The sequence below is a fragment of the Triticum aestivum genome, chromosome 4D (genome assembly GCF_018294505.1).
Source record: "Triticum aestivum cultivar Chinese Spring chromosome 4D, IWGSC CS RefSeq v2.1, whole genome shotgun sequence".
NCBI lineage: Eukaryota > Viridiplantae > Streptophyta > Magnoliopsida > Poales > Poaceae > Triticum > Triticum aestivum.
The window spans coordinates 281309170-281334395 of NC_057805.1; the positions used below are offsets into that span (position 1 = coordinate 281309170).

General features: G+C 45.1%; 1 protein-coding gene across 1 annotated transcript in view; it reads left to right on the plus strand.

Moving 5' to 3' along the window:
- LOC123096902 (paladin) overlaps positions 1-25226 on the plus strand; it is a 33035-nt gene that overhangs the window by 398 nt on the left and 7411 nt on the right. The window contains exons 2-18 of the mRNA XM_044518698.1: positions 432-602; positions 1123-1194; positions 1577-1647; positions 1724-1823; positions 1902-2000; positions 2297-2423; positions 2673-2806; positions 2888-2947; positions 3032-3264; positions 6427-6856; positions 7496-7819; positions 7936-8541; positions 8625-8798; positions 11911-12141; positions 12210-12493; positions 12582-12860; positions 13021-13149. Of these exons, the coding sequence (XP_044374633.1) occupies positions 432-602; positions 1123-1194; positions 1577-1647; positions 1724-1823; positions 1902-2000; positions 2297-2423; positions 2673-2806; positions 2888-2947; positions 3032-3264; positions 6427-6856; positions 7496-7819; positions 7936-8541; positions 8625-8798; positions 11911-12141; positions 12210-12493; positions 12582-12860; positions 13021-13149 (3524 nt within the window). The remainder of the gene's footprint in view (positions 1-431; positions 603-1122; positions 1195-1576; positions 1648-1723; positions 1824-1901; positions 2001-2296; positions 2424-2672; positions 2807-2887; positions 2948-3031; positions 3265-6426; positions 6857-7495; positions 7820-7935; positions 8542-8624; positions 8799-11910; positions 12142-12209; positions 12494-12581; positions 12861-13020; positions 13150-25226) is intronic.

Below are 25226 nucleotides of genomic sequence, written 5' to 3' on the forward strand. Positions count from 1 at the left end.
TGCTTTTTAGCGTTGTCATGCTTTCTTAGCTGTCTGTTTGTTACGTACGTATCTCAGCACAATGTAGGCTTTGAGTTTCAAACAGTGTTTTTGTGCTTTTGGGTGTTAACTGCTGTGCCTTCGTACAAAATGCATTTGTAAATGTACCTCTGAGTTTTGCAATAATCTAGCTTCCTTTTTGACGGGATTCTGTGAATTCAACGTGATGCCTAGGTTTTCAGCATCCTTCAAATCTATTCCATATGTCCGGTCTTGATGTTTTACAAAGGTGTCATGTCATCTACTCCCTCCGTTCCTAAATATTTGTCTTTCTAGAGATTTCAAATGGTCACCACATACGGATGTATATAGACATATTTTAGAGTGTAGATTCACTCATTTTGTTCCGTATGTAGTCACCATTTGAAACCTCTAGAAAGACAAATATTTAGGAACGGAGGGAGTACTCATTATCACCGTTTTTTTTTCAGGCAGGATCACTGCGTGTTCACGGTGTTGCAATGCCGACAATGGAAGGAATTGTGAATGTGCTAAATCACATTGGGGCACAAAAGAAGGGAAAGCAAACCCGAGTTCTATGGCATAGTCTTCGGGAGGAACCAGTAAGATAGCTAATTACCATATTAGAGTCTTTGTGCAAAATATGCAAAACACAATGCTTATCACTTTGAAAACTATGGAAATTTACAATGAGCAAATAATGGATGCTCAGCTGACCAGAATATCAAGTTGCAACTCTCACTGAATAGATGCAAATAAATAGAGAGTGGCAGGGAAGTGGTCTTTCCACGAACATTAAACATGTTATCTAATGTCTATACATATGATAGAAGCTAATTTTCTGTTATATGTTTAATATCTATACAAAATCTATATGTTCCATTAATCATGTCTCTATAGAGGCCTTTGACTTCAATTTTTTGGTTTATCTGAGACACATGTCTAAACCATATGTACTTTTCAAAATTTGTTGTGGTTTTAGCAGCATTTTGCTTAAATTTGAAATTTCAGTGGAGTGTCTCTTGAACAGGTTATATTATATACCATGTATGCTCTAACTCATATGTTATGTCTTTTGTTATCACATCTAGTAATATGTGTTTTTCCACTAATATTACACAGGTTATCTATATCAATGGTCGCCCTTTTGTTCTACGAGATGCCGAAAGACCCTTCTCAAACCTTGAATATACGGTTTGCTTCGACACCTGACTTTGATAATTATTTTGCGTGCATTTTCTGATAATTTATGGTTTCCCAAATTTACTGTTATGTTACAATCTCATTAATGTCTTATATTGGAGATAGTTGTCCTGGTAAACTTCCACAGTGGAAGTTATGACACAAATGTCCTTATACCAATGCTATTGCTTTGTTTAAAGAGATTGTGACGTTTTGGTGCAGAGGTGTTAACTATAGCTTCTTAGGGATTCCTGTCGATTTGGGTATTTCCAGTTACATGTAGGCTATACAGTTGAGCCATCCCATCGAAGATACCTTGTTGATGTCCATATAGCTTCCATTTTATTTTCCTTCTAACTAATATTAATCCTTGACTTTTGCTAATATAATATAGGGAATCAACCGGGAGAGAGTCGAGCAGATGGAGTTTCGTTTGAAAGAAGATATTCTTCAGGAAGCTTCAAGGTACATTACTAGCAAGATAAACTACTTCCCTGTTTACTTCGAGCAGATTTTTATAATGCAATATTTGATGGTGCAGATATGGGAATAAGATCCTAGTTACTGATGAGCTGCCGAATGGTCAGATGGTGGACCAGTGGGAGTCAGTGATGTCTGATACAGTTAAGACTCCACTTGAGGTAACTCCATGGTTGATGATTTAGAACATGCCTCTTACCTCTCCTTGGTATTTTTGAGAAAACTTAATTCATCTGCAGGTCTATGAGGAGTTACAACATCAAGGATACCTTGTTGATTACGAGCGTGTTCCTATAACTGATGAAAAAGCTCCGAAGGAAGGGGATTTTGATAACCTGGTTAGTTTTATGTGCTGCCGTTAGGTTCTCCACCTAACTTCTCGTCCCAATGTCTGCACTATATTTGCTGTAAAATTGAACCTTCACTCGTCCAGGTTGCCTGTCTACCACGAGATCTGTGTGCTAGTCACACTATTTCTATATGCTTTAACTTTCAACTATTTTGACACAGTTAGTAGGAAACACATTTAGCAGGGATTGCATTCTCTGCAGACAATCAGCTATTGCAATAATAAAAATACTGAGATTGGAAAGTATGTTACATAGAATTAAATTTCCTTTGATGTGTCTAACAGGTACATCGAATCTCTCAAGTTGATATGGAGACTGAAATTGTATTTAATTGTCAAATGGGGAGGGGACGGACTACTACCGGCATGGTCATATCTACGTTGGTTTACCTAAATCGGATAGGAGCTTCAGGTGAGCACCGTTGTTACCAGTTTGTTATATAGAACTAGTCAAGAAATATAATGCTCCACGTGCACAATTATATGATTGTCAAGTGTTTTGAATTTTCACGAGATTATTTAGTATTTATATACTGATGGCAACTGAAAGCCTGCTTGATGCATACTTGTCTGACTATATGGTTATCACATTATGCGCTTATAGTTTACGCCTATACTTGGATTTTCAGATATTTAACGTGTGCGGTGCTTTCTGCTGCAGGTATCCCAAGGACAAGTTCAATTGGGAAGGTTTTCTATGCTGGAAATGATGTAGATGACTACAGTCCTAGCTCAGAAGAAGCAATTCTCAGAGGAGAATATGCTGTCATTAGGAGCTTAGTCCGAGTTCTGGAGGCAATAATCTGAATATGTTAAACTGTTCTCCTTTTAACTTAGTTTCTCTCAGTAGTGACTTTGTGTCTGATATTTATGCAGGGTGGTGTTGAAGGCAAAAGACAGGTGGACAAAGTTATTGACAAATGTGACTCTATGCAGGTATGCCGTTTTATGTCCTGATAACTCAATTCAAGCAACCTTATCAAATTGTTTCATGTTTGTGCTTGCTGTCCTTGTGAACAGAACCTGAGAGAAGCTATTGCAACCTACCGCAATAGCACTCTTCGGCAACCTGATGAGATGAAACGGGAGGCATCACTTTCCTTCTTTGTGGAGTACTTGGAACGTTATTACTTCCTCATATGTTTTGCTGTCTATGTACATTCGGTGAGCTCTGCTCACCAAGCAACATCTTCAGGAGTTAATTTTTCTGATTGGATGAGAGCAAGACCTGAACTGTACAGCATTCTTCGAAGGTGAGCCATGGTACTTTCGCATACGAATGCCAACAGTTCATAGCTTGTAAGAGTGTATCTGGCCCAAACTTTGTTTCCTTTGAGACACAAGACAAGTCTTAATTTTTTACCCTCCTTGTTGTTCCACTTCATTGAATAGTAGGCTGAATGTGGATATTCAAAGAACTGCTATCTGCTTACTTTAGTGCATTTTTTCTTTGTAATTGTTTTCTTTTGTAGTTTATTTGGAATGATTGCTAGGTTGCGCTGACATTTCTACTAGGCAGTCCCCATGTTCAAGACATTGGTGCTTGAGTGTCGAGTCATGTAGCAACTATGTCTCCTATCAAACAGTTAATGCCATGTCAGTTTACATGCATTTTTTCCTCAAGTTATTGTCTTGCTATAAGAATGAATGCCAATGGTTAATTGGCATCAATTAAGAATGAAGGCCAGACACTCAAGTTTAATAACTGAACACAGCTCCATCACCCTGCTATATTTAATGAGTTTTATGCAGCATTGCCATTTTGAATAAATACATAACTACAACTTGTTGAATTTTGGTAACCCAGTTTGTGATTTACATCAAGTGAAATTTGTTAGGAAATATGCAACTGATATTATTGAGAGGCCAAAGCCAGCAGGCCCACCAGCGGCCTAAGCAAGCCGATCTAGCACGGGCCTGGAGAATAGCACGCACGCCTGCCGATCTAACGATTTAGCAGGCACGCACACACAACATGGATCACGGGACCCTGACGCAGTCAACGCACGCAAGCCTGCGGTGGTGGAGCACGGAAACCGGCAGCCGGCGGCCAATCTTGGGCGGGAACCAGGCGCCGCGGACGACAGCCTGGGCGGGAACAGGTGGCCGGCGGCCAAATTTGGAGGAGAGCCGGCGGTCTCAGCGGCACACGATCTGGACGAAGCCTGCGGTGGAACCGGAAGCCGGCGGCTGATCTTGGGGGAACCGGGCGCCGCGGACGGCAGCCTGGGCGGGAACCGGTGCCAGCGGCCAAACTTCGACGAGAGCTGGCGATCTTTGAGCTGGGCGGCGCACGATCTGGACGTGCAGGGAAGCCGTGAAGAATCCACAGACCGGTAACTTGGGTCTGCTGGCGTTGACGAGACAGGAGCAGCAGCTGGTGGGGAGAGAAGGAGCGGATAGCCGGGAGAGGAGAGCACCGGCGTCCAACGGGGAAGGGAGGTGCAGCAGCGGCCGGTGAAGAAAACAATGGCGGCGCAAAATTGGATCGAGAGCACGAGTTGCGCGTGCGGGAAAAAACCCTAAGCTCTAATACCATGTTAGGAAATATGCAACTGATATTATTGAGAGGCCAAAGCCAGCATATATACACATACATGAGGATGCCAAAAGGCTACAAGAGGATGCCAAGAGACTAGAATGCAAAAGGTCAAAAGACATCGCTAATATAACTCTAACAAAATTAATAGGTACAGGTAAAAAGGTTAACATCTTGTACACCCTTCTGGCATTTCACAGATGCTTTGTTATATCCCCACCTTCCCACTCATTCTCGCAGCTTCTCCCGTGTAAGTCATATGATATCTTAAACACACTAATGTCTGCCAAACACCATATTGATCTAACTCGAGACATAAATCCTAGCAAGAATGTTAGAGGAAAAAACAAACTAGTATATACTCCCTCCGTCCCATAATGTAAGATGTTCTTGTATCCACAAGGGTGACCATCAGACCACAGGCGCGATTTGTATTTTGCAGCTCAGTAATTCTTTAGGTCATGACATGTACTCCCTCTGTCCGAAAAAGCTTGTCCCAAGCTTGTCCCTCAAATGGATGTATCTAGCACTAGATACATCCATTTGAGGGACAAGGTTTTTCAGACGGAGGGAGTATCTGAATAATTACCACAACTGTAATTTGCCATTCAAATTCTGTGCTTCTTTAGTCCATGGCCTATATTTGAAGAATTATCTTTATTGTCAGAATTAAATGGAACTATTTAGTTTCTTACCAGGGCTTGGAATTACTAAACGGTAACTGCTTGGTTAACTGGTTTCTCCAGTTTCCATGTAGATTACCTACCCCAGCCCACCACCAATCTGCCGCAATTGCATGCATGATTGGCGCCACATTCCTTGATGGTTATATTCTACTTATCAAAGTGTTAAAATAAAATGAAATGTGCTAATTCAATTCTGGTCCAGTTTTGTGCTAAAAAAAATGAACTGTTGGTTTTGTTGCAAAAACCGAAACGGGTCAGGTTCCAGCTTTCAGCATAAAATTGTAATCATAATTGTTCCAAATATCGGCTAGTTAATCGGCATCTCGGTCAGTTAGTCACTACTTGGTGGGTCATCGAATAGCTGATTAACTGATTTATCGGCCGATTAACTAATTTATCAGTGATTAACTGGAAAATTCGCCTATTTATCTCTACTGAGCACGCGACCAATATGGTACCAGTTACCGATATCCTGAACACTGGATCATATATCAATATGATCCATTATAACGTTACATTAGTGATCATCCCCAGCTCACTGATAATAAATTAATAATTTAGGGCCCGTAGCCGCTTCTGTAACATCTTTGCACTTCAGTTTAAGAGCATTTCAGAATTCCATAGGAGCATTCATTGCAGTTAGCCCTAGCTCACAATGCAACTTTTGTGTTTTGTTCACATGGGTCATTACTAATGTGACATAGAAGGAAGAACAAACAAGTCTATATTGCCATGATAAACTATCCGCATGCCGCCAATCTGTGTACTTTATCTCTCACTGTAAAACACTAGTCAATGTGTACGTGCAATGCACGTTAATTTAGAAGTATATTAAGTGCATGCGGATATTAAGTAGGATATTATTTGCATGTTATTATGTGATTAGCACTATATTTGACATGAAATTAACTGTACGCTAAATGTGTTGAGCACTTGACATTGAAGCACTCTAGGTCGTTGGATTGACATGATTTGATGGCCGAGATTAATTGGATCTGCCCCTTTGGGTCTTTTTATATTGGTATAGATTAGTAAGGACGCTTTCTGTTGCACAGTTAATACTCGAGAACACCATATTAAAAATACTATTTATAATAGTACCAGCAAAAAGTGTTTAATTTTCTGTTTATGGGTTCTTGTTGCATTATTTGACATAACCTGAAAGTCATTTCATATTTCAATATATTCAGGCTGCTGAGGAGAGATCCAATGGGCGCTCTGGGTTATTCAAGCTCAAAACCCACTCTTCCAAAAATTATTGAATCTGCTGATGGGCGCCCACATGAGATGGATGTTGTTGCTGCCATGAGGAATGGAGAAGTTCTTGGACGTCAAACTGTTTTAAAAAGTGATCACTGTCCAGGGTGTCACAATCTTAATTTGCCTGAAAGAGTTGAGGGTGCACCTAATTTCCGGGAAATTCCGGGGTTTTCAGTCTATGGTGTTGCAAATCCTACTGTTGATGGCATTCGGGCTGTTATTCAGCGAGTTAGTACAAGCAAGGGAAATCGGCCGATACTCTGGCATAATATGAGAGAAGAGCCCGTCATTTATATACATGGAAAGCCTTTTGTGCTACGAGAAGTAGAAAGACCGTACAAGAATATGCTGGAGTACACGGTATGTTCCATTTCCAGTTGCCTCTATGGATTTATGGCAGATAGTTGGTGCTATGATTTTTAGTGTTAGTATAAACAAAATAACTTCATATGACAATTTTATATGCAATTTCCATGCATTGCTTCTCCAACTTCATTTTCTCTCTCTGAATAGTAACGTGCACTAACCGCACAAGTTATAGCACTTAACGTGATGATTAATTTGAATCCACAACTAAGTTACCTTTATTTCTGCATATGCTTTTGTACGAGTACTGAGGTTGAAGGTGCTGTCGGGTGTCCAAAGGCCTTGTGCTGATACTATTTGTCTGAAAAAAAATCTGCTCATTTATTCAGACCATTAAAATGTGAACTTGTCAATTATAATGTCTAAACATGTTCAGTACTTGAATAAACTACTTGTTGTGGCTTGTGGGGCTTGGTTCACATTGGGTTGATCAGCTCTCACATCTTGCATAGCCTTCTCTAGGCTGACCTGTCCCTCAAGACTCAGACTGTATCTCAGCATTCTAATCACACCTAAACTAATTATTAGTCTAGTATAGTAACATTTTCATTGAATGTGATATGTGATATGCTATCCTGTACTTTCCGTGAGGAACATTTAGTGGTCTAAATCAGATAAATGCACTGATATCAGGGGATCGGTCGTGATAGAGTTGAGCGTATGGAAGCTCGGTTGAAGGAGGATATTTTACGAGAAGCAGAACGGTATGATGGGGCAATAATGGTTATTCATGAAACCGACAATGGTGAGATCTTTGATGCATGGGAAAATGTCAATAATGAAGCTGTTCTGACTCCACTGGAGGTATACAAATGTTTGGACTCTGAAGGCCTTCCAATCAAATATGCACGAGTGCCCATTACCGATGGTAAGGCCCCCAAAAGTTCAGATTTTGATACGGTAGCCTTTAATGTCGCAGCTGCTTGCAAGGATGCTGCTCTTGTATTCAACTGCCAGGTACTACAACTTATCTCTTTTCTGGGCAAGAATTCTATACTTGTTGTTTGAGAAAAGTATTGGCTCTTCATATCATAGGCTTCAAAACCTTAGATTTTAACATTGTGGTCTTATAGATGGGCAGGGGCAGAACAACTACTGGCACTGTGATTGCTTGCCTGCTCAGACTTCGAATCAATCACGGCAGACCTATTGGAATGCCAGCCATCCAAAATAATCATGAAGATACAATTGATGCCGATTACTCAAGCGGAGAAGAAACAATGGACCACAATGGTCACTTGAATTCAGAATCATGGAAACCTCACACTTTGACAGAGCTACACCCTAGATTTGACATTAATGACATCCTTCTGTTGCGAAAGATTACAAGGCTATTTGACAATGGGATTGAGTGTAGACAGATTTTAGATACTGTTATTGACAAGTGTTCAGCTTTGCAGAACATCCGCCAAGCTGTTTTGCAATACACAAAGGTGATTAGTCAACAAAATATGGAGCCAAGAGTTAGGAGAGTCGCATTAAATCGTGGTGCTGAATATTTGGAGAGGTACCTGAAATTAATTGCATTCTCGGCATACCTCGGGAGTGAAGCATTTGATGGTTTCTGCGGGCAAGGAGAAACAAAGATCTCATTTAAAAATTGGCTGCAACAGCGTCCGGAGATCCAAACCATGAAATGGAGCATAAGACTGCGACCTGGGCGTTTTTTCACTGTACCTGTAAATATCTTTCTCTTCTCTCCAAAGCTTCATTTGGGCACTTTGGAGGCATGATGTTACTAAAAACTATTTGCCATCTGCAGGATGAGCATAAAGCAACATGTCAACCTCTGCAAAGTGATGTAACGATGGAAGCCATCGTGAAAGCCCGTAATGGTTCTGTTCTGGGAAAGGGATCCATACTCAAAATGTATTTTTTTCCTGGGCAGAGAAGGTCAAGCAGCATGAACTTCCGTGGTACACCACATGTTATCAAGGTATCTAACTGTGCAACTAACCAATGTGAACTCCATATTTGCTCGCTAGATGTATATACAGTTCTATCATTATTATCCTTATTTATTTCTGTGAGTTAAACCTTCTATGTTATTCAAACATTCTGACCCATAAGGGTAGCTAAACTTAGTGTAAGAATTCAGGCTTCTATTGTAAAATTTATCTTACTAGTTCACACCATGTGCAGTGCTCTATTAGGACCGCAAACCCTTTTGTTTTTTAGGAATCACCGGTGGGGTGGGGATTGAGACTAGAGTTTCCCCACCTGAATATACTACTCAAAGTGGATCTGAAATACAAAAAGAGTGTTACATAGGCACATGAAATTACAGACTTGAGGAGATAGTGAGCTGGGGCTGAACACAGCAGTGCTATTTTCTGAAGCTGAGGTTTATATGTAGTACATAGGCAAGTCGGTTGCTAAACCAACAATGCAGCTCTAGCAGCTACCAGTACAGGCAAGTCTAATTGACCACCTAGATGTCAGCATTCATACTGTCTTACAGACTAAGAAAGGCTAAGCCGACTTATACTATACTAGCTAATAAAGTAGAAGGCACAAGTGATGCACCGGGTTATGGCTAGTGTGCCTGATCTTCACGAACTGGAGGTGGAGTAGGGAAGAACATGAAGACCTCAGGAACTAAGGTGAAATGACAAGCAATCACAAGGGGAACATAAGATCCTCTAGCCAACACACACATTATATAACCAAAATCTACACAAAGAGGTCCAATTGATCCAACAACTCCAAAGGAAACAGGTAAGACAAGAGTAGATAGTTCGTCTCAAATCCTAAGAGAACGGGGTCTTGTGCTTCATGGAAGCCTTCACCTGGAGGTGGTCTTTAACTCCTCGGAGTCTTCTCCACCAGGGAGGTCTTGATTCCACTAGGGGAGGATAGATGAGCAAAGCTCTCTCAATTTTTTAGTTTATGCTTTGCTAGCCCTAGATCTAAAGAGACGGTCTGGGGGCTTGCCCTATTGCTCTCGGTCTGGCCAGGACGCGGTAAATTGAGGTAGCCACATCGTCTCTGCTAGGAGGAACACCCACATGTAGTTGGTGCAGTCATCAACCAACTGCAAGAAATAGTGACAGCCACGTGGGTTGCGTTGGTCTTTATATGTCACCATTGACAAGGTCGAGGCATCCTCAACCGTGAATTTTGCCTTCTTGGGGGAAGGAGTTTGCTGGTGTTTATGGTGATGTAAACATCGTAGAGTTGGTCCACATGCTCGAGCTTCGGCAACACACGCACCATCTTGTCGCGAGACATGTGCCGCGATGCGTTGAAGCAGTCGTGGCGTGCAGCAAGACACACATGATGAGCGACGTTGAAGCTCACCACATGTGGCGGGTGCAGTCATCAACCAACAACAAGAAATAGTGATGACCCATGGGTTGTGGGCATGAGTGTTTCAGACACGTGTCACCATGCAGAGGTCAAGTTGCCCTTCAGCCGTGAAGTTCGCCCTCTTAGCGAAAGGTGTTCGTCGATGCTTGGTGGTGATGCAGGCATCGCAGAGTTGGTCATCCTCAAGCTCCCAAGTGCCATCTTGTGGTGAGACATGGGCCTTAGTGTCGCGAAGGAGTTGCAGCGTGCAACGAGGTACACATGGTAAGCGATGTTGAAGTGCACCACATATAGCCGGTTGTGTATGTGTGGCACCATGACAAGGTGATGCTTCTCCGTGTCTTAGATGCAAGGGATTCCTTGGTTGATGTGGATGGCGGCGCCATTCTCGTCCAGCTTCCCCAAGCTCATGATGTTGTTGCGGAGCAGAGGAATGTAGTAGACACCCATTAAGACTTTGTGCGCGCCCAACTTGTCAATGAAAGCGACCGAGCTGCAGCCTTGGACGCTCACAACCAAGCCATCCCCGAACGTGACGGAGCCAACCGCAGAGTGATCGAGCTTGGAGAAGACCTCCCGTGGCCTGTCATGTGATTGGTTGGCTCTATATTGAGGTACCACCCCTCCAGATGCTCGATCGTCCGTAGTTTCGAGGAATGCCTTTGCCCGTGGCCCTTCCTGTTGCATGCCCTCGTCGTCCTCATGGGCTTGGGTGAGGTGTGCCCTTGCCTTACCTGGATTTGCGGCAGTCCTTTGCCCAATGCTCAAGGCGCTGTAGTTGCGGCATCTCTCATGCTCGTCATCCTAGGTGCCCTCTTGGCAGCGGGCATGTTGCTTATTTTCTTTTGCACGCCATGGGGCATCACCACCCACTGCTCGGCTTAGGGAGTCCCGGAGGTTCCCTCTCCGCCCTGCCTTTCCTTCATCCGGGTGAGCCACTGCTCCTTAGTGAAGTAGAGGTGTAGAGTTTGCCGCTAAACATGATTGGCTGATCTAACTCGGGTGACGGCTAGTTGTAATTAATATCCCTCGTAATCTACGCATCCTCTCGTTTGACTCTCTCATGCAACTCGGGTGAAGTAAAAGGTTGTATGCATGCTTGGTGGAGAAGGCTACTAGTTTTGCTAATAGCCATCACTTGTGTTAATGCTACTTCCACTTTCTGAGAAGAATTCCCTAAAAGTTATGTTCATTTCTGCCATAGGTCTTGGCAACAACGTAACTTGAACTTCTATAACTATAACTATAACAGACCCCTTAAGACAATGCTTTTTTTTTTTGCGCATATTGCTTATGTTGGAATCACCATATTTCAAATGATAGTCAGTGTCACTAATAAGTCGAGTCACTTATTTTGGGACGGAGGGAGTAATACTAATAATGATGGCTATACATCATCTGTCTCGTTTGGTCAATATAGAACAACAACAATAACAACAAAGCCTTTCAGTCCCGAACAAGTTGGGGTAGGCTAGAAATGGAACCCATAAGATTTCGAAACCAAGTCATGGTTCTGGCATGTGGATAGCTAACTTCCACGCACCCTTGTCCATGGCTAGTTCTTTGGTGATATTCTAGTCCTTCAGATCTCTCTTTATGGACTCCTCGCATGTCAAGTTGGGTCTACCCCGACCTCTCTTTACATTATCAGCACGCTTTATTTGTTCGCTAAGTTCATTTTAGAAATATATGGCTACTTATATTCTAAAAATACTGAATTTTAACCATGTCAACCTCAGGTGGATGGATACCCTGTGTATAGCATGGCAACACCAACTGTTGATGGAGCTAGAGAAGTTCTGTCGTATTTGGGCTGTAAGGATACAACTGGAAGAGACATTATTCAGAAGGTGGTCATCACGGATCTTAGGGAGGAAGTGGTAGTTTACATCAAGGGAACACCGTTTGTTTTGAGAGAATTAGATCAACCTGTTGATACACTGAAGCATGTGGGCATAAGTGGCCCAATGGTGAGTAGCTCCTCCAATATTCGCCCGTTCGTTTTCTTTTGGCAATCCTTAAATTCTATCGTATGCAGGTAGAGAACATAGAGGCAAGGCTGAAGGAGGATATACTTTCTGAAGTTAAACAGCTAGAAGGTCGGCTGCTTCTGCATCAAGAAGAATTTAACACAGCCACAAATCAATGCAGTGTATTAGGTTATTGGGAGCACATAGATCTGGAGGACGTAATGACACCGGCTGAAGTGTACAGCACATTGAGGGATCAGGGGTATTGTATTGACTACAAAAGGATACCTCTGACCAGGGAAAGAGAAGCATTAGCTGCTGATGTTGATTCAATACAGTCATCAATCAATGAGTATGTACCCTTATCCAAAAATTCATATAACTTGATGACTTCTGTTGCTCAACCGCGGGACATAAGAATCACTATTGCTTCTTTACAGATCTTCTAGGTACTATCTCTTTATTTCACACACGGGATATGGTGGTGTTGCTTATGCAATGGCCATTACATGCCTGAGACTTGGTGCAGATGCAAAGTTTGTCATGGAACAAACAGCAGAAACACACTTCGTATCAAGTTCTCTTACAAAAAGTGTATCTGTGAAAACCTTCACTGACATAGCCCTCAGGCAGGGGGACTACCGTGACATACTAAACCTTACTAGAGCACTGATACATGGTCCTAAAAGCAAAGAAGAGGTTGACAAAGTTATTGACAGGTATTATAGCATAAGATGTGGCGTTTACTTAAGCTACGCTTCAATATGAATTTTTTAAATTGTAGTTGTGCAGTACCTGGAAAGTTACTAAGTTAGCAGTTGATGTACCCCATGTTATGATGGCTCAGCATTTTTTTAAGTACTGATATCTCCTATGAAGATGTGTTGGTGCTGGGGATTTGCGGGAGGATATTTTGCAATACAGGAAGGCATTGCGAGATTGTTCACATGATGATGATGATGATGAGGCACGGTCATATCTCATGGATATGGGGACTAAAGCTTTGAGGTATGTATAATTTGATTTAACTCGAGGGGTTTTCTGTCACATGACACTCTTTTATTCCTAACATCTTAAGTTCTTCATACTTGATATAATATATTCAAGACGAAGTGCATGCTTTTGTTTTATCTGATTATAAAAAATATATTAACTTACCTCACATCACTGAAGTTTATTTTTGAGCGTCACTAAACATCAGTAAAGTATTATTTCATAGGTATTATCGCTTGGTATAGCATTGACAGTACATGTATTCCATTTTGCTCTGTGGATACCTTAAGGAAGCGTAATAGGACATTGAGTGTTTCCTTACTTTGTGACACTTGACATTGCTATTAAAATTAGGAAAAAATGGTCCATACAACAATGAAGCAACTAATTTTAGAAATGCCACTGAGAACACCCAATTGACTGCCATGTGAAACAGTGGTTGTTTACAATTTGCAACATATCACTGGCAAGATCAAGGAGGTTCTATTCAGGTACAAATGGTCATTTATGTTAGACAAGGTACAAATGATTTTTCTTCTAAGAATAAGTACAAGAAATCATTTTCCTTCAAAAGAGAACCATTGAATTGATGATTTATTTTGTTTGTAAATGACGCTGTTGCGGTTAGTGATACACCAATACACTATACAAGGGCTTGCACTTTAGAGTGGAATATATTTTCGAATTTGCCGCCACACGGTGCTCCTATGTGCCAAGAGTATTGCCATTAGATATCCACTAGCAACATTTTACCTTCTGTACTAATTGGGCTAGTGGCAACAAGCTTAGTTGACTATCCATGGCTGGAGTCACCTGACGCGTTTGGCATTAGAAAAATGCTTTGGTGCTATTTTTGAAATAATGCAAGTGATCATTTGCACTCATGCCAAACCTTATGGCCTTGAGAGTGAAGAGAACTCGTTTTGAAGGCAAGAGTGAGCGCATGAGACCAAACCTTACCCTCCCTCCCACGTTGGCCACTCTGTTGCTGATGTCCACCTCCCGCCGACCGCCACTTTGGCCCTGAGGGTCACTCCCCTTCCCAAACCCCACTTCCGAGCTCCCCTTTATGTAGCCATGGACCACTTGTCCAGCGGTAGCCCTGAACAACAGCGCGTCCATGAGGATCGTTGGGGCGGCAGCTTGGACTCGTCTAATGAAGATTCGCGGCGCTCGTAGCACGGTGTCGTTAACGGGAAGGCCATGGCGCTGGAGGTTGCCGAGTCTCAGTGTGCGTGTTAGGGCCCTCGCTCGGAGGGTCACGTGGTGGACTCTGACAATGGCTTTGATGAGTTGGATGACCCAAACGAGGATGAAGACATGGGTGTGGAGCAGCCCAAGAGCAAGCGTTGAGATGGTGGTCGTCGCGGTAGCAAGTGCAGGTTGGCGGTGACGAGTGAAGGTCGCCACCCCGCCTTTGATAGACCGTGCCTGCTCTATATGGACCCTAACCACTGCATCGCCGACTGTACGACAAAGCCGACATGGCAGTTTTTTGGCTCATCGGCTGGTGTCTGCATGCAACTAGGATCACCAGGGAGGACTTCTACGTGGTGCAATCGGATGATCTGTCATTGGCGGGCTGTTTGAGCCCGTCATGCCGCTGAACATCAAGACCCATGCCGTCTCGCTGTTTATCCATGTGGCCCAGATGGTTGATTACCGTTGTTCGCCGCATGCAGATTTGGGAGGCGTTAGCAATGGCGATGTGCATGCGGTCAGACTTTGGTTGGTCACGAGGTGCTTCAAGTACACGCTAGGGAGACTGGATTCGCTGTCGTCGACCTGCGGCGGCGTTGCCTTCGCTCCGGGCACCTCCAATGATTGATTAGGCTAGTCCTGGTTGAGATAGGTGGCGTCATGGAAGATATCGCCGCCTCCGCCAGTGGACTCGACCTCAGTAAAAAAGGGAAAAGGCCGAAGGAAGTGGGGTGGGGGAAAGTGGCGGGGAAAGGGGTACTACAAGCTCGCCACGTCCGCAGGGGATGCTGTGGGGACCCTAGAAGGACCACACGCTGATCCCTGCCATTGCGGGGTCGGAGGTGCCTAGCACGCAGGTCGATCCTGCCATTGCCCTGGTCATGCTGGTTGCTCGCTCCATCGTGCACACGTATCCCTGCTTGTTTGGGGACCGTTGGTGGTTGACTTGTGTCTATGGGCTGCAGGAGGATGAGGACATGATCGCTTTGCTTGATGAGATGCGAGTTGCTAGCCATCCGGCCAGGCCTTTTGGTTGTCAGCTGAGACTTTAACATGATCTACCGCAACAAGACGAGCAATGACAACCTCCACCCTGCCTTGATTGGAAGATTCCATCACTTCCTAAATGAATGTGAGCTCAAAGAACTGGTTGATGCTACACGGGGTCCAACGAGCATGCTGCTCCCACTTTGGTAAAGCTTGACTGCGTGTATTGCATGGTGGATTGGGAGGAGCTGCACCCCAGCCGCTCGCTTCGTTGTCGCTTCGTTGTCTCTCCACTGTTATCTCTGACCACTGTTCCATTCTCTTGGACTTAGGGTAGTGGTTATTCAAGTTGGCGGAGGCAGGCCGCCCTCGTCCAGAGGGACTATTAGTCAGGTCATCTGCAGTGTCAAATGTGATTCTGCTTAGCTTTCTCAGATAAGGAGGGGACAACAAGTTTGCTGCTAACGGTTCATGGTAAAACCATTAATGGTGCGCCGTCCGCCCCCTCGGATTCTATGACCTTTGGCTCTAGCTTTGAAGATCCTAGGCTATTGGTATCCTGAGGTGAGCATGTCGCTAGCTGAGCCCTTGGCTAGTGACTGTGCTTTGCTTAATGAGGTCATGTTAGTGGGACCACACTTCCGCCTGTCTTTGCCATGCAGTCAGGATTTGATTTGTTAAATAATCTATCCTTCGGTGCGGCTATGGGTGAGGCTGAGGCCCATGCCTCCGTTCATGTAGGTGTCATTAACCAGGGGGTCGTTGCTGGTGGGCCTAGGTCTACAGATCGATGATTGCCTGAGGTCCACCTCGAATGCACAATATGAGGCCGCTTGCGGCCCTGGTTCTGTGGGACGGGACAGCGCCATGCAAATCCGGGGTTGATGCCCACGATGCTTCTGCTGGGCAGTCATCCCAGGGTAGTGCAGGCTCTGGTCGTTTACTCCATGTGAGCCCTGCGCGAGGCTCAACAACCCATCTTGCCCCCGCCTGACGTACAAAGGAAAAGGAAGAGCAGAGCTGATCGATGCTACCCCCTCTCAAAAGAGTTCTCATATCGCTAATCAGCAGATGGCTGGGCCGCTAGGCTCATGGCGGATCAGCGGGCTCAGGTCGTTGTCACCGAGCGCATCGGCCTAACAACCAAAGATCTCCCACATTGTTAGGAGGCAATCGGTAAGATCAAAGAGATGTTCTGGAAGGAATTATCCCAGAGCAAAAATTGAGTCCTGGTGATGATTTGCATGCTTTGTTCGACAAGGCCGAGTAGGAGGGTCTCCTATCTCATCTGGGTTATTGCGTCCTGAGAGACTATTTATATGTTGATGATGTGATTGTGCTCATCAAGGCTTATGCCGTTAATTACCTTCTTGATATGTTTGGTAGGGCCTCCGGCCTCCGATGTAATATGAGCAAGAGTTCTTTGTCTCCCATCGTGCCAAGGAAATTAGTGACATCGTGTGTTGCAAAATCTGCCCTTTGCTCGTCAAGTATCTTGGTCTCCCGTTGAGTCTCAAGAAAGTATGCAAGGAAGAACTCCAGAAGTTAATTGATATTATCAGGAACAAATTGGCAGCATGGCGGACGGGTTTTCTCACCCAGGGTGGTTGTTGCTAATCAGTATTAGTACTAGTCTAGAAGTCCTTATCATGCTATGTTTCCTTCCTTGTACCCCAAGTCTTGCGTACTATATATTTGCCCCTTGGGCTATGCAATAGAGATGAGTTGCATCCATAACATTCTGTTGGAGCCTAGGTATTTCTTTTAGCACACGCAACTCGTGCTTCCCCTATCCAATCTTGCACCGCTGTTGCTTTCTATTCGCCGGTCGTCTCTGCTTTTCTCTACTCGCATGTTCGCGTTTTGCTCATCTCATCTGAGCAACCTCCACGTTTGGTCAACAACCGCTGCTCCTGTCTGCTCGTAATGACGGATTGTGCTGCGCCCCACTAACTTCCCGCCGGATCCGGCTGTCCTGAAGGTTGTCGCTGCTGGTCAACTTTACCATGCCGGATCCCGCCGCCCTGAAGGTTGCCGCCGCCCCAGTCAACTCTGCCACGCCGGATCCCTTTGCTTGGAAGGTCGTCGCCGCCCTAGTCAACTCTCCCATGCCAGATCCCGCTGCCCTGAAGGTCGCCGCCGCCCCACCTCCCCATTCAACTCTGCGTCGCCGGATTCTGCTTGGATCCCTCCCGATTTCTGTCCGTGTACACCGTCCCCTGCCAGATCCCGCCCGTCCGCCGTCACTTGCTAGATGCCCGTATTTGCCTGACTTCGTGCGGATTTCAGCGCCTCTTGCCTGATTTCATGGCGTTGGAGGCATCTCGTTTGGGGCTTCCTTGCTCATTCGGCTTGCTTGTTTGGCCAGGTTGACTCGGCTGGGTCTCGTTCGGCTGGATCAGGCCTTCTCGCTTGGGTCGCTGCTTCCTCTCATTAGTTTGGCCTGAATCGATTGCTTGGTGTTATAAAAAAAGATTATATAAAAAAGCAGGTACAACTCCTATGTCATCAGGCTATGTCTGTCATTCCTCGTTGCTCGGTTATTTGTGATTGTACTAACTACACCGAGTTCGTTGCCTTCTTTCACATTCATATGCATGGCATTAGTTTCTGGTGAGGTCTCCTATCCGCCGCATCCAGTTCTTCCTGTGGCTCCTACTCCGCCAACACCACAGGCTCTTGCTGCGGATGCTCCTCAAGCTGCTAAGGACGCTGCTAAGCTTGCTGATGAGACTGCGGATCATGCTTATGAGCAGTAGGTCTTGGCCTGTGAGGAGGCTCTTCCCTCTTACCGGCATGCTCTGTCTGCTTACAGTGGTTTGATGCCGATGCTTGTGCTGTGGCTGTCCCCACTTCCAGTGTTCTCCCTCAGTTTTCCTAGTTTATGGGCCTCGCTACCGTCTTTGAGATGTGGACATGTTTTTGCCAGCGCTATTAGCCCTTTGGTGATGCGTTATACCTGTTTGTGGTTTGCCAGGAGCATGCTCTTCAGGAGGGTGACTCCACTGTTGATGATTCCTACGCATAGAGTTCTGCTATCTAGCGCTGACTTGACTCTCTTCACTGCTGGTTGTCGTACTTGCCAGTGGTTCCAGGCTGTGTGGTCAGACTTGGAGTTTCATCGTGTCTACGAGTTCTTGTCTCAGCTTCATAAGGAGTTTGAGCCATGGCGTGCTGAGTTGTTTGCTCGTGGCTGTATTTCATCAGATACGGGCGGAGGAGACTCGCCTTTGTGGAGCAGGTTTACTTGATGTTCCCTCTGTGCTTGAGCTCTTTCTACGCCGTCTGCTATACCGTTTTTTCCCGCTCCAGTGCTCCACCACTCCACTCCTCGTGGTGGCGAGGATCGCTCTCGTACTCATTGTGGCTACTAGAAGGATGGTCACCTCGAGCCTGATTGGTTCTTGAAGAAGCGACATCTACGCCAGGCGCGCATAACAACTTCAGAAATTTGTCCTTGACTCAGCACAACTTCGGGTTCTAAATCAATAGGTTCTATCGGTCTTGCTGCTGACTCTTTTAGCTCAGAGAGACCACCCTCTTCACAGTTAGGAGCACAACACAAGAGCTCTACTTGGTTTTGGCCTTCGTCTCTATGATTTTTCTTTCGCTGCCATTGCATCTATGTCTAGTATGTGCTATCTAGTTTTCTATATTTTCGCTGCGTCCACCAAGTCTGTTGCTCTTTTTCGTGTTTCTCATGTCATGCGAGTCCACCATACCTTTATCCGTCAGCCTTTTGTCCTTGTCCTTTCTATAGGATTTTTGTGGCCTCCTTTTGGATTGTCGATCTACACCCATTCTCTTGCCGTCGAGCTTCTTTCGCCGCCGGTTTTCTTGGGCTATGATTTTTTTGCACAATGTTTCATTCTCTTGATGTACCATTTTCTTTTGACAACCCATCTTCTCTTGTATCTTCTACTGATGCGGTGTCTTCCTCTGATGCGACATCTTTGTTATTTATCCCCTTTGGCTTAACTCAACCGGTTATTAGACTCTTCATGCTACGAGGAAACTGTCAGGACATAATTTAAGGAGTATTAGTATTAGTCTAGGAGTCCTTATTAGGCTATGTTTCCTTCCTTGTACCCCAAGTCTTGTGTACTATATACTCCCTCCGTTCCTAAATACAAGTATTTTCAGAGATTTCAATAAGAACTACATACGGATGTATATAGACATATTTTAGAATGTAGATCCTCTCATTTTGCTTCGTATGTATGTCAGTACTAAAGCACTTACAGCAGTCATCAAGCAGAGGACAAGGAAGATCAGTGCCAAGAAGAAAGCAGAGGAAATGAGCGGGTGATTCAAATCGAGTGTTGGGCCGCAAGGGTAGTGTGTGTAAGTGTGGGCCATGGGCGGCCCAGTCATGTAAGTGAGTCGTGCATATATAAGCAATGGTCGACTACTGTAGCAAGGCATTGATGATATGAAATTTATTCTGAACCTCTCGTTCTCTCTTATCCTATCTGTATCGTCTTCTACCTTCCGACCTTCCCTCTCTGCCTCCGACCTAGATCCGCGTCCTCTACCAGACTCCGGTCGCCGGAGAGATCCAGCCGTCCCTAGGGCGTGACAATCTGGTATCAGAGCCGTCGCTCCGCTCGCGCCCAATTTTTTTCCTGAATTGTACCCAGCAAATCCGAGGCGACGGTCGTGGATCCCCTCGGGTTGATCTGCATAATTCCCGACCTGAGGTGGGTTGATTTGGGAACGAATCGCGACCACGACGACAATCAAGCCGAACCTGCAGACGCGCTTCCTCGCGGACGAGATGGAGGTGCTACAGGAGCGGATGTTACAGGAGTTCGCCGAGCTGCGTGCGGCGCAGAGCAAGCTCACGGTCGTCGATGGCATCTGTGCACAGCTCGAGGCTCTCGACGCCAAGCTCACAGAGCAGTCCGCTCGTCTCGACCAGGTTCAGGTGAAGGTAAATCTCTCGTGTGACACACTGGAAAGGTTCAGCAGGAACAGGCGCGTGCCGCACAGCTGGGGAAGCAACCGATGCATCCAGGAATTGGAGAGAGTTCATCCCCCACAACATCAAAGGTGTCGGACGGCATACTAGGCGCCATGCCGGGTCTTCCACCTTGGGTGCCCCTGCGTTTTTCTCTGGTACAAAATCCACCACCACCAATAGATCTCACCGCACCTCATGGAGCAGATGAACAGTCAGGCAGGCGGCAGTGGATGCCAAAAATGGATTTCCCTTGATTCGATGGCACTGATGTCTGAATTTGGCTTGACAAGTGTGAAGCATTTTTTCGCCTGTATCACATTCCGGACAACTTCAGAGTTACATCTGCGTCTCTGTACTTAACTGACAATGCAGCGTTGTTGAACTTGGAGGAGTAGCGTACCAGGAGCAGCAGCTGCTGTGTCTTTCTTGGTGTGTGGCGGCTCACACAGAACAGAGGAGGAGGAGCTCCCCTTCTAGGTCAACATTTCTCATGGGCTTGGGCCTAAGAGATAGGTACAGATGGGCCGGGGCCCATACCGGTTCAACACTCCCCCTCAAGATGGGTGGTAGATATCTATCATTCCCATCTTGTCGCAAGCTAGGTTGCATTCCTTTGCTGCCAAACCTTTTGTCAAGCAGTCTGCTATCTGTTGGCCTGTGTGCACATACTCAATCTTTATAATCCCAGCATCAAGCTTCTCTTTGATGAAGAATCGATCAATCTCTATATGCTTAGTTCTGTCATGTTGCACTGGGTTGTTAGCTATGCATATAGCAGACCTATTGTCACACCAGACATTCAGAGGTCCTTCTCTTAGCAATTTCAATTCACTTAGAAGGTTTCTCACCCACAACATCTCACTTAACCCCTGAGACATGGCTCTATATTCTGCTTCTGCTGTTGATTTTGATACAACTGGCTGCTTCTTGCTTCTCCATGAAACTAAGTTACCTCCCACAAACACACAATACCCAGATGTTGATCGACGATCATCCAGGCAACTTGCCCAGTTTGCATCACTATACCCATCAACTACCAAGTGGCCATTCCCTTCGAACCACAGTCCTCTTCCTGGTGTTCCCTTCAAATACTTCAGAATTCTGTGTGCTGCCTCCACATGTCCACTTCTGGGCTCATGCATATACCTACTCACTATGCTCACAGCATAGGCAATGTCTGGCCTTGTGTGACACAAGTATAGTAAACGCCCTACCAGTCTTTGGTATTTCTCCTTATCCACTAGATCTCCAGATTGTGCTGTTACCTTATGGTTTTGGTCAATTGGGGTAGTAGCAGCTCGACACTCTAACATTCCCATATCACTGAGGAGATCCAAGGTGTACTTGCGCTGGGACAAGGCTATCCCTTTGGCAGATCTTGCAATCTCAATACCCAGAAAATACTTCATCTGACCAAGATCCTTCACTTCAAATGCCTTTCCAAGACACTCCTTTAACCTTGCTATCTCCGTCCCATCATCTCCAGTTATGATTATATCATCTACATAGACTGCAAGGATGACAATCTTCCTATTCTGATGCCGGTAGAAGACAGTGTGATCCTTATTGCATTGTTTGTATCCCATCTCACACATAGCCCTTCGGAATCTATCGAACCAAGCTCTCGGTGATTGTTTCAGACCATACAAAGACTTTTTCAATCTACACACCTTGCCTTCAGTTTTAGATGAGTCCAATCCAGGGGGGACTTCCATATACACTTCTTCTTTTAGTTCTCCATGCAAGAAAGCATTTTTCACATCTAATTGATGCAAAGGCCATCCAAAGTTTGCTGCACATGATACTAATATCCTCACAGTGTTCATTTTTGCTACTGGAGCAAATGTTTCGTCATAGTCTATCCCATAGGTTTGACTATATCCTCTTGCAACTAGTCTGGCTTTGTATCTCTCAATCTTACCTTCAGGATTCTGTTTGACAGAATAAACCCATTTGCAGCCCACTGTTTTCTTTCCTGCTGGCAACTCAGCTAACTCCCAAGTCCTCTGTTTTCTCAATGCTTCTAGTTCTTCTCGCATAGCAGCACACCACTTAAAGTCCTTCTTTGCATTTCTCCAATCTGAAGGAATAACCACCGCTTGAAGAGAAGCAATGAACACTTTATATGATGCCGGCAGAGCATCATAATTCACATAATTCCCAATATTATGTTCAAACCCATATCTCTCGACAGGTTTGGCAGCCGCAGCCCTAGTTCCCTTCCTCAACGCAATTGGCATCTCCGTGGATGAGTCCTCCTGTTCTATGTGTGACTCCCCCTGCATCACATTCTCATTTCCTGCTTGCTCCCCCTGGGGTTCATTTGCCTTGGCTCGCCGGGTGTAGACATTAAGTGGCTTCTGTGCTATGCCCTGCTGCTGCTCAGGTTGCTCTTGAACCTGATGCGTTTCTGTTTCACCTTCTCCACTAGACAGCGGCAACATGGGTATAGTGCCCACCATTGGCGGTCTTGCTTGCTGCATCACCTCTTCCTGACCTCTTCCTTGTTCTCTCCCTCTTGCTTCAGATACTTGAGGTTGCAACACCACCTCCCCCTCTGGACCAACCACAGGCTGGTCCAGACATTCAAACAACGAGCTCAAGTCAGTTTTTTCCCCATAGTAAGGATTAGATTCCCAGAATGTCACATCCATGCTCACGAAAGTGCGCCTATCAGAAGGACTCCAGCACTTATACCCTCTCTGTCCAGAAGGATAGCCAATAAAGATACACTTCACCGCCCGAGGATCCAGCTTGTTCACAGCAGGTCTATGATCCCTGACAAAACAAGTACATCCAAACACCTTTGGTGGCACACTATATTTATTCTCTCCTAATAAGAGTTCACAAGGAGATTTCATACCCAGTATCATAGATGGTGTGCGATTGATCAGATAGGTTGCAGTCAGAACGGCTTCACCACATAGACACTTTGGCACATTCATAGTGTACATGATTGAGCGCGCCACCTCAAGGATATGCCGATTTTTCCGCTCTGCCACGCCATTTTGGGGAGGAGTGCCCGGGCAAGATGTCTGATGCAGAATACCTTGGTCTGATAGGAACTCTCCCAGCCTTCTGTTGACATATTCTGTCCCATTGTCGGTCCTTATCATTTGAACCTGCACCTTGAATTGAGTTTTAACATACGCACAGAAGTCCTTGAAACACTCAAACACCTCATCTTTATGTCGCATTAGATACATCCATGTCATGCAAGTATTGCAATCAATGAAGGTGACAAAATATTATCGAGGTTGATGGACACGTCCAAACATCTGAATGAACAAGCACAAATGGGACTATACTCCTGAGCCCCTTACTCACATACGATATCCGAGTGTGTTTAGCATACTCACATGCCTCACATCTTAACTTGGTTTTATCTAAACCATTCATTACATCAGGGAAGGCTTTCTTCATTTTCTCAAAAGAAACATGTCCAAACCTACAATGGTGGATCATAGCTAATGCTTCCTTCTCTGTCGCAGTCGCAGCAAGAGCCATGCCAGCAGTCTTCACATCCCCCTGGCGATCCATGTACCATAGTCCTCTATGCCTGGTTCCTGCCCCAAGCCTCCTCCCAGTTCCCATCTCCTGAATCAAACAGCGGTACTTGTTAAGAGTTACGTCACAATCTATCTGATCAATCAAAGCACTCAATGACACTAGACTAACTGGGAAAGCTGGAACATGCAAAACTGATTCCAACTTAATACTTGGAGTACATTGCACTGCCCCAACCCCCTTAATAGGTTGTGCAGTACCATCTGCAGTTTGAATAGTTCCATTGTACGATTGGGGGTACTGTTGATAGCATTCAAACTCTCTAACGTTGCCGGTTACATGTTTCGATGCCCCTGAGTCTAAAACCCAATCTACACCAGCCCTATGAACAGCAACAGATGCAGTTTCATTACCTTCATCAGAGTACACAAAATGAGCAAAGTCACCAAACACTGTCTCTGCTTGCTGTCCGTTCCTCTTGTCTTGACCCTGCTGCTCATTTCTCATGTCTTGACTATGAGAAGAACTGGACTGACCCTCACTCATGACAGATACATTCGCTCTGGCCTCCCCTTGGTAGCGATTGTAGTTGTTATAGTTACTTGGAGCACCTCTGCCCCTGTTGTTGCTTCCACGATAGTATCCCCTGCCATCTCCTCTGTAGCTGCCTCTGTAACCTCCTCTGCCTTTGTTGTCTCTCTTCGGTGGGGCTGTGCACTGGTAACTGAGATGCCCTTTCAGCCCACAATTGTGGCAGTCTCTTGTCTCAGGCCTATTCATTATGTGATAAGCAGGTCTGGAAGCCACCTTTGACCGCTCCACAGCTTTCAGTCTAGTCTCTTCCTGTGCTATAGCAGCAATGGCATCTCTTAGTGACGGCAACTCAGCTTGTTGCATTAAGATAGCCCTTCTATTCTCAAACATGGAGTCCAGCCCCTTCAGAAACTTGAGGACACGCCTATCCTCAACCCACTTTCTAGCTATCACTGCACACTCAGCATGTGGCAACACAAGAGGTGCAAGATAGTCTAAATCAGCCGAAAGATGTTTCAGCTCTTCAACATACATCATTACAGTCCTATCACCTTGAGTGAGATCATGCACAGTGTCTTCAATTTTGGAGACCAACATGACATTTCCCTTCCCTGAGTACATACTAGCTAACGCTGCCCATACTTCAGCAGCAGTAGGGAGGTCCTCCACCGAAGCAGCAACAGAAGGGGATAGAGAACTCAGCAGCCAATTCAACACCAAACTGTCCGTGGCATTCCATTTCTTCCATGAAGCTCCCCTCTTGTCTTCTGGTTCCTTCACCTCACCAAGAGCATAGTCTTCCAGTGACTTAGTTCTGAGGATGAGTTTACCTCTCCTCGACCACCTCAGGTAGTTCTCTACACCTTCTAACTTCACCTCGTTTGGAGCCAGCTCAATCTTC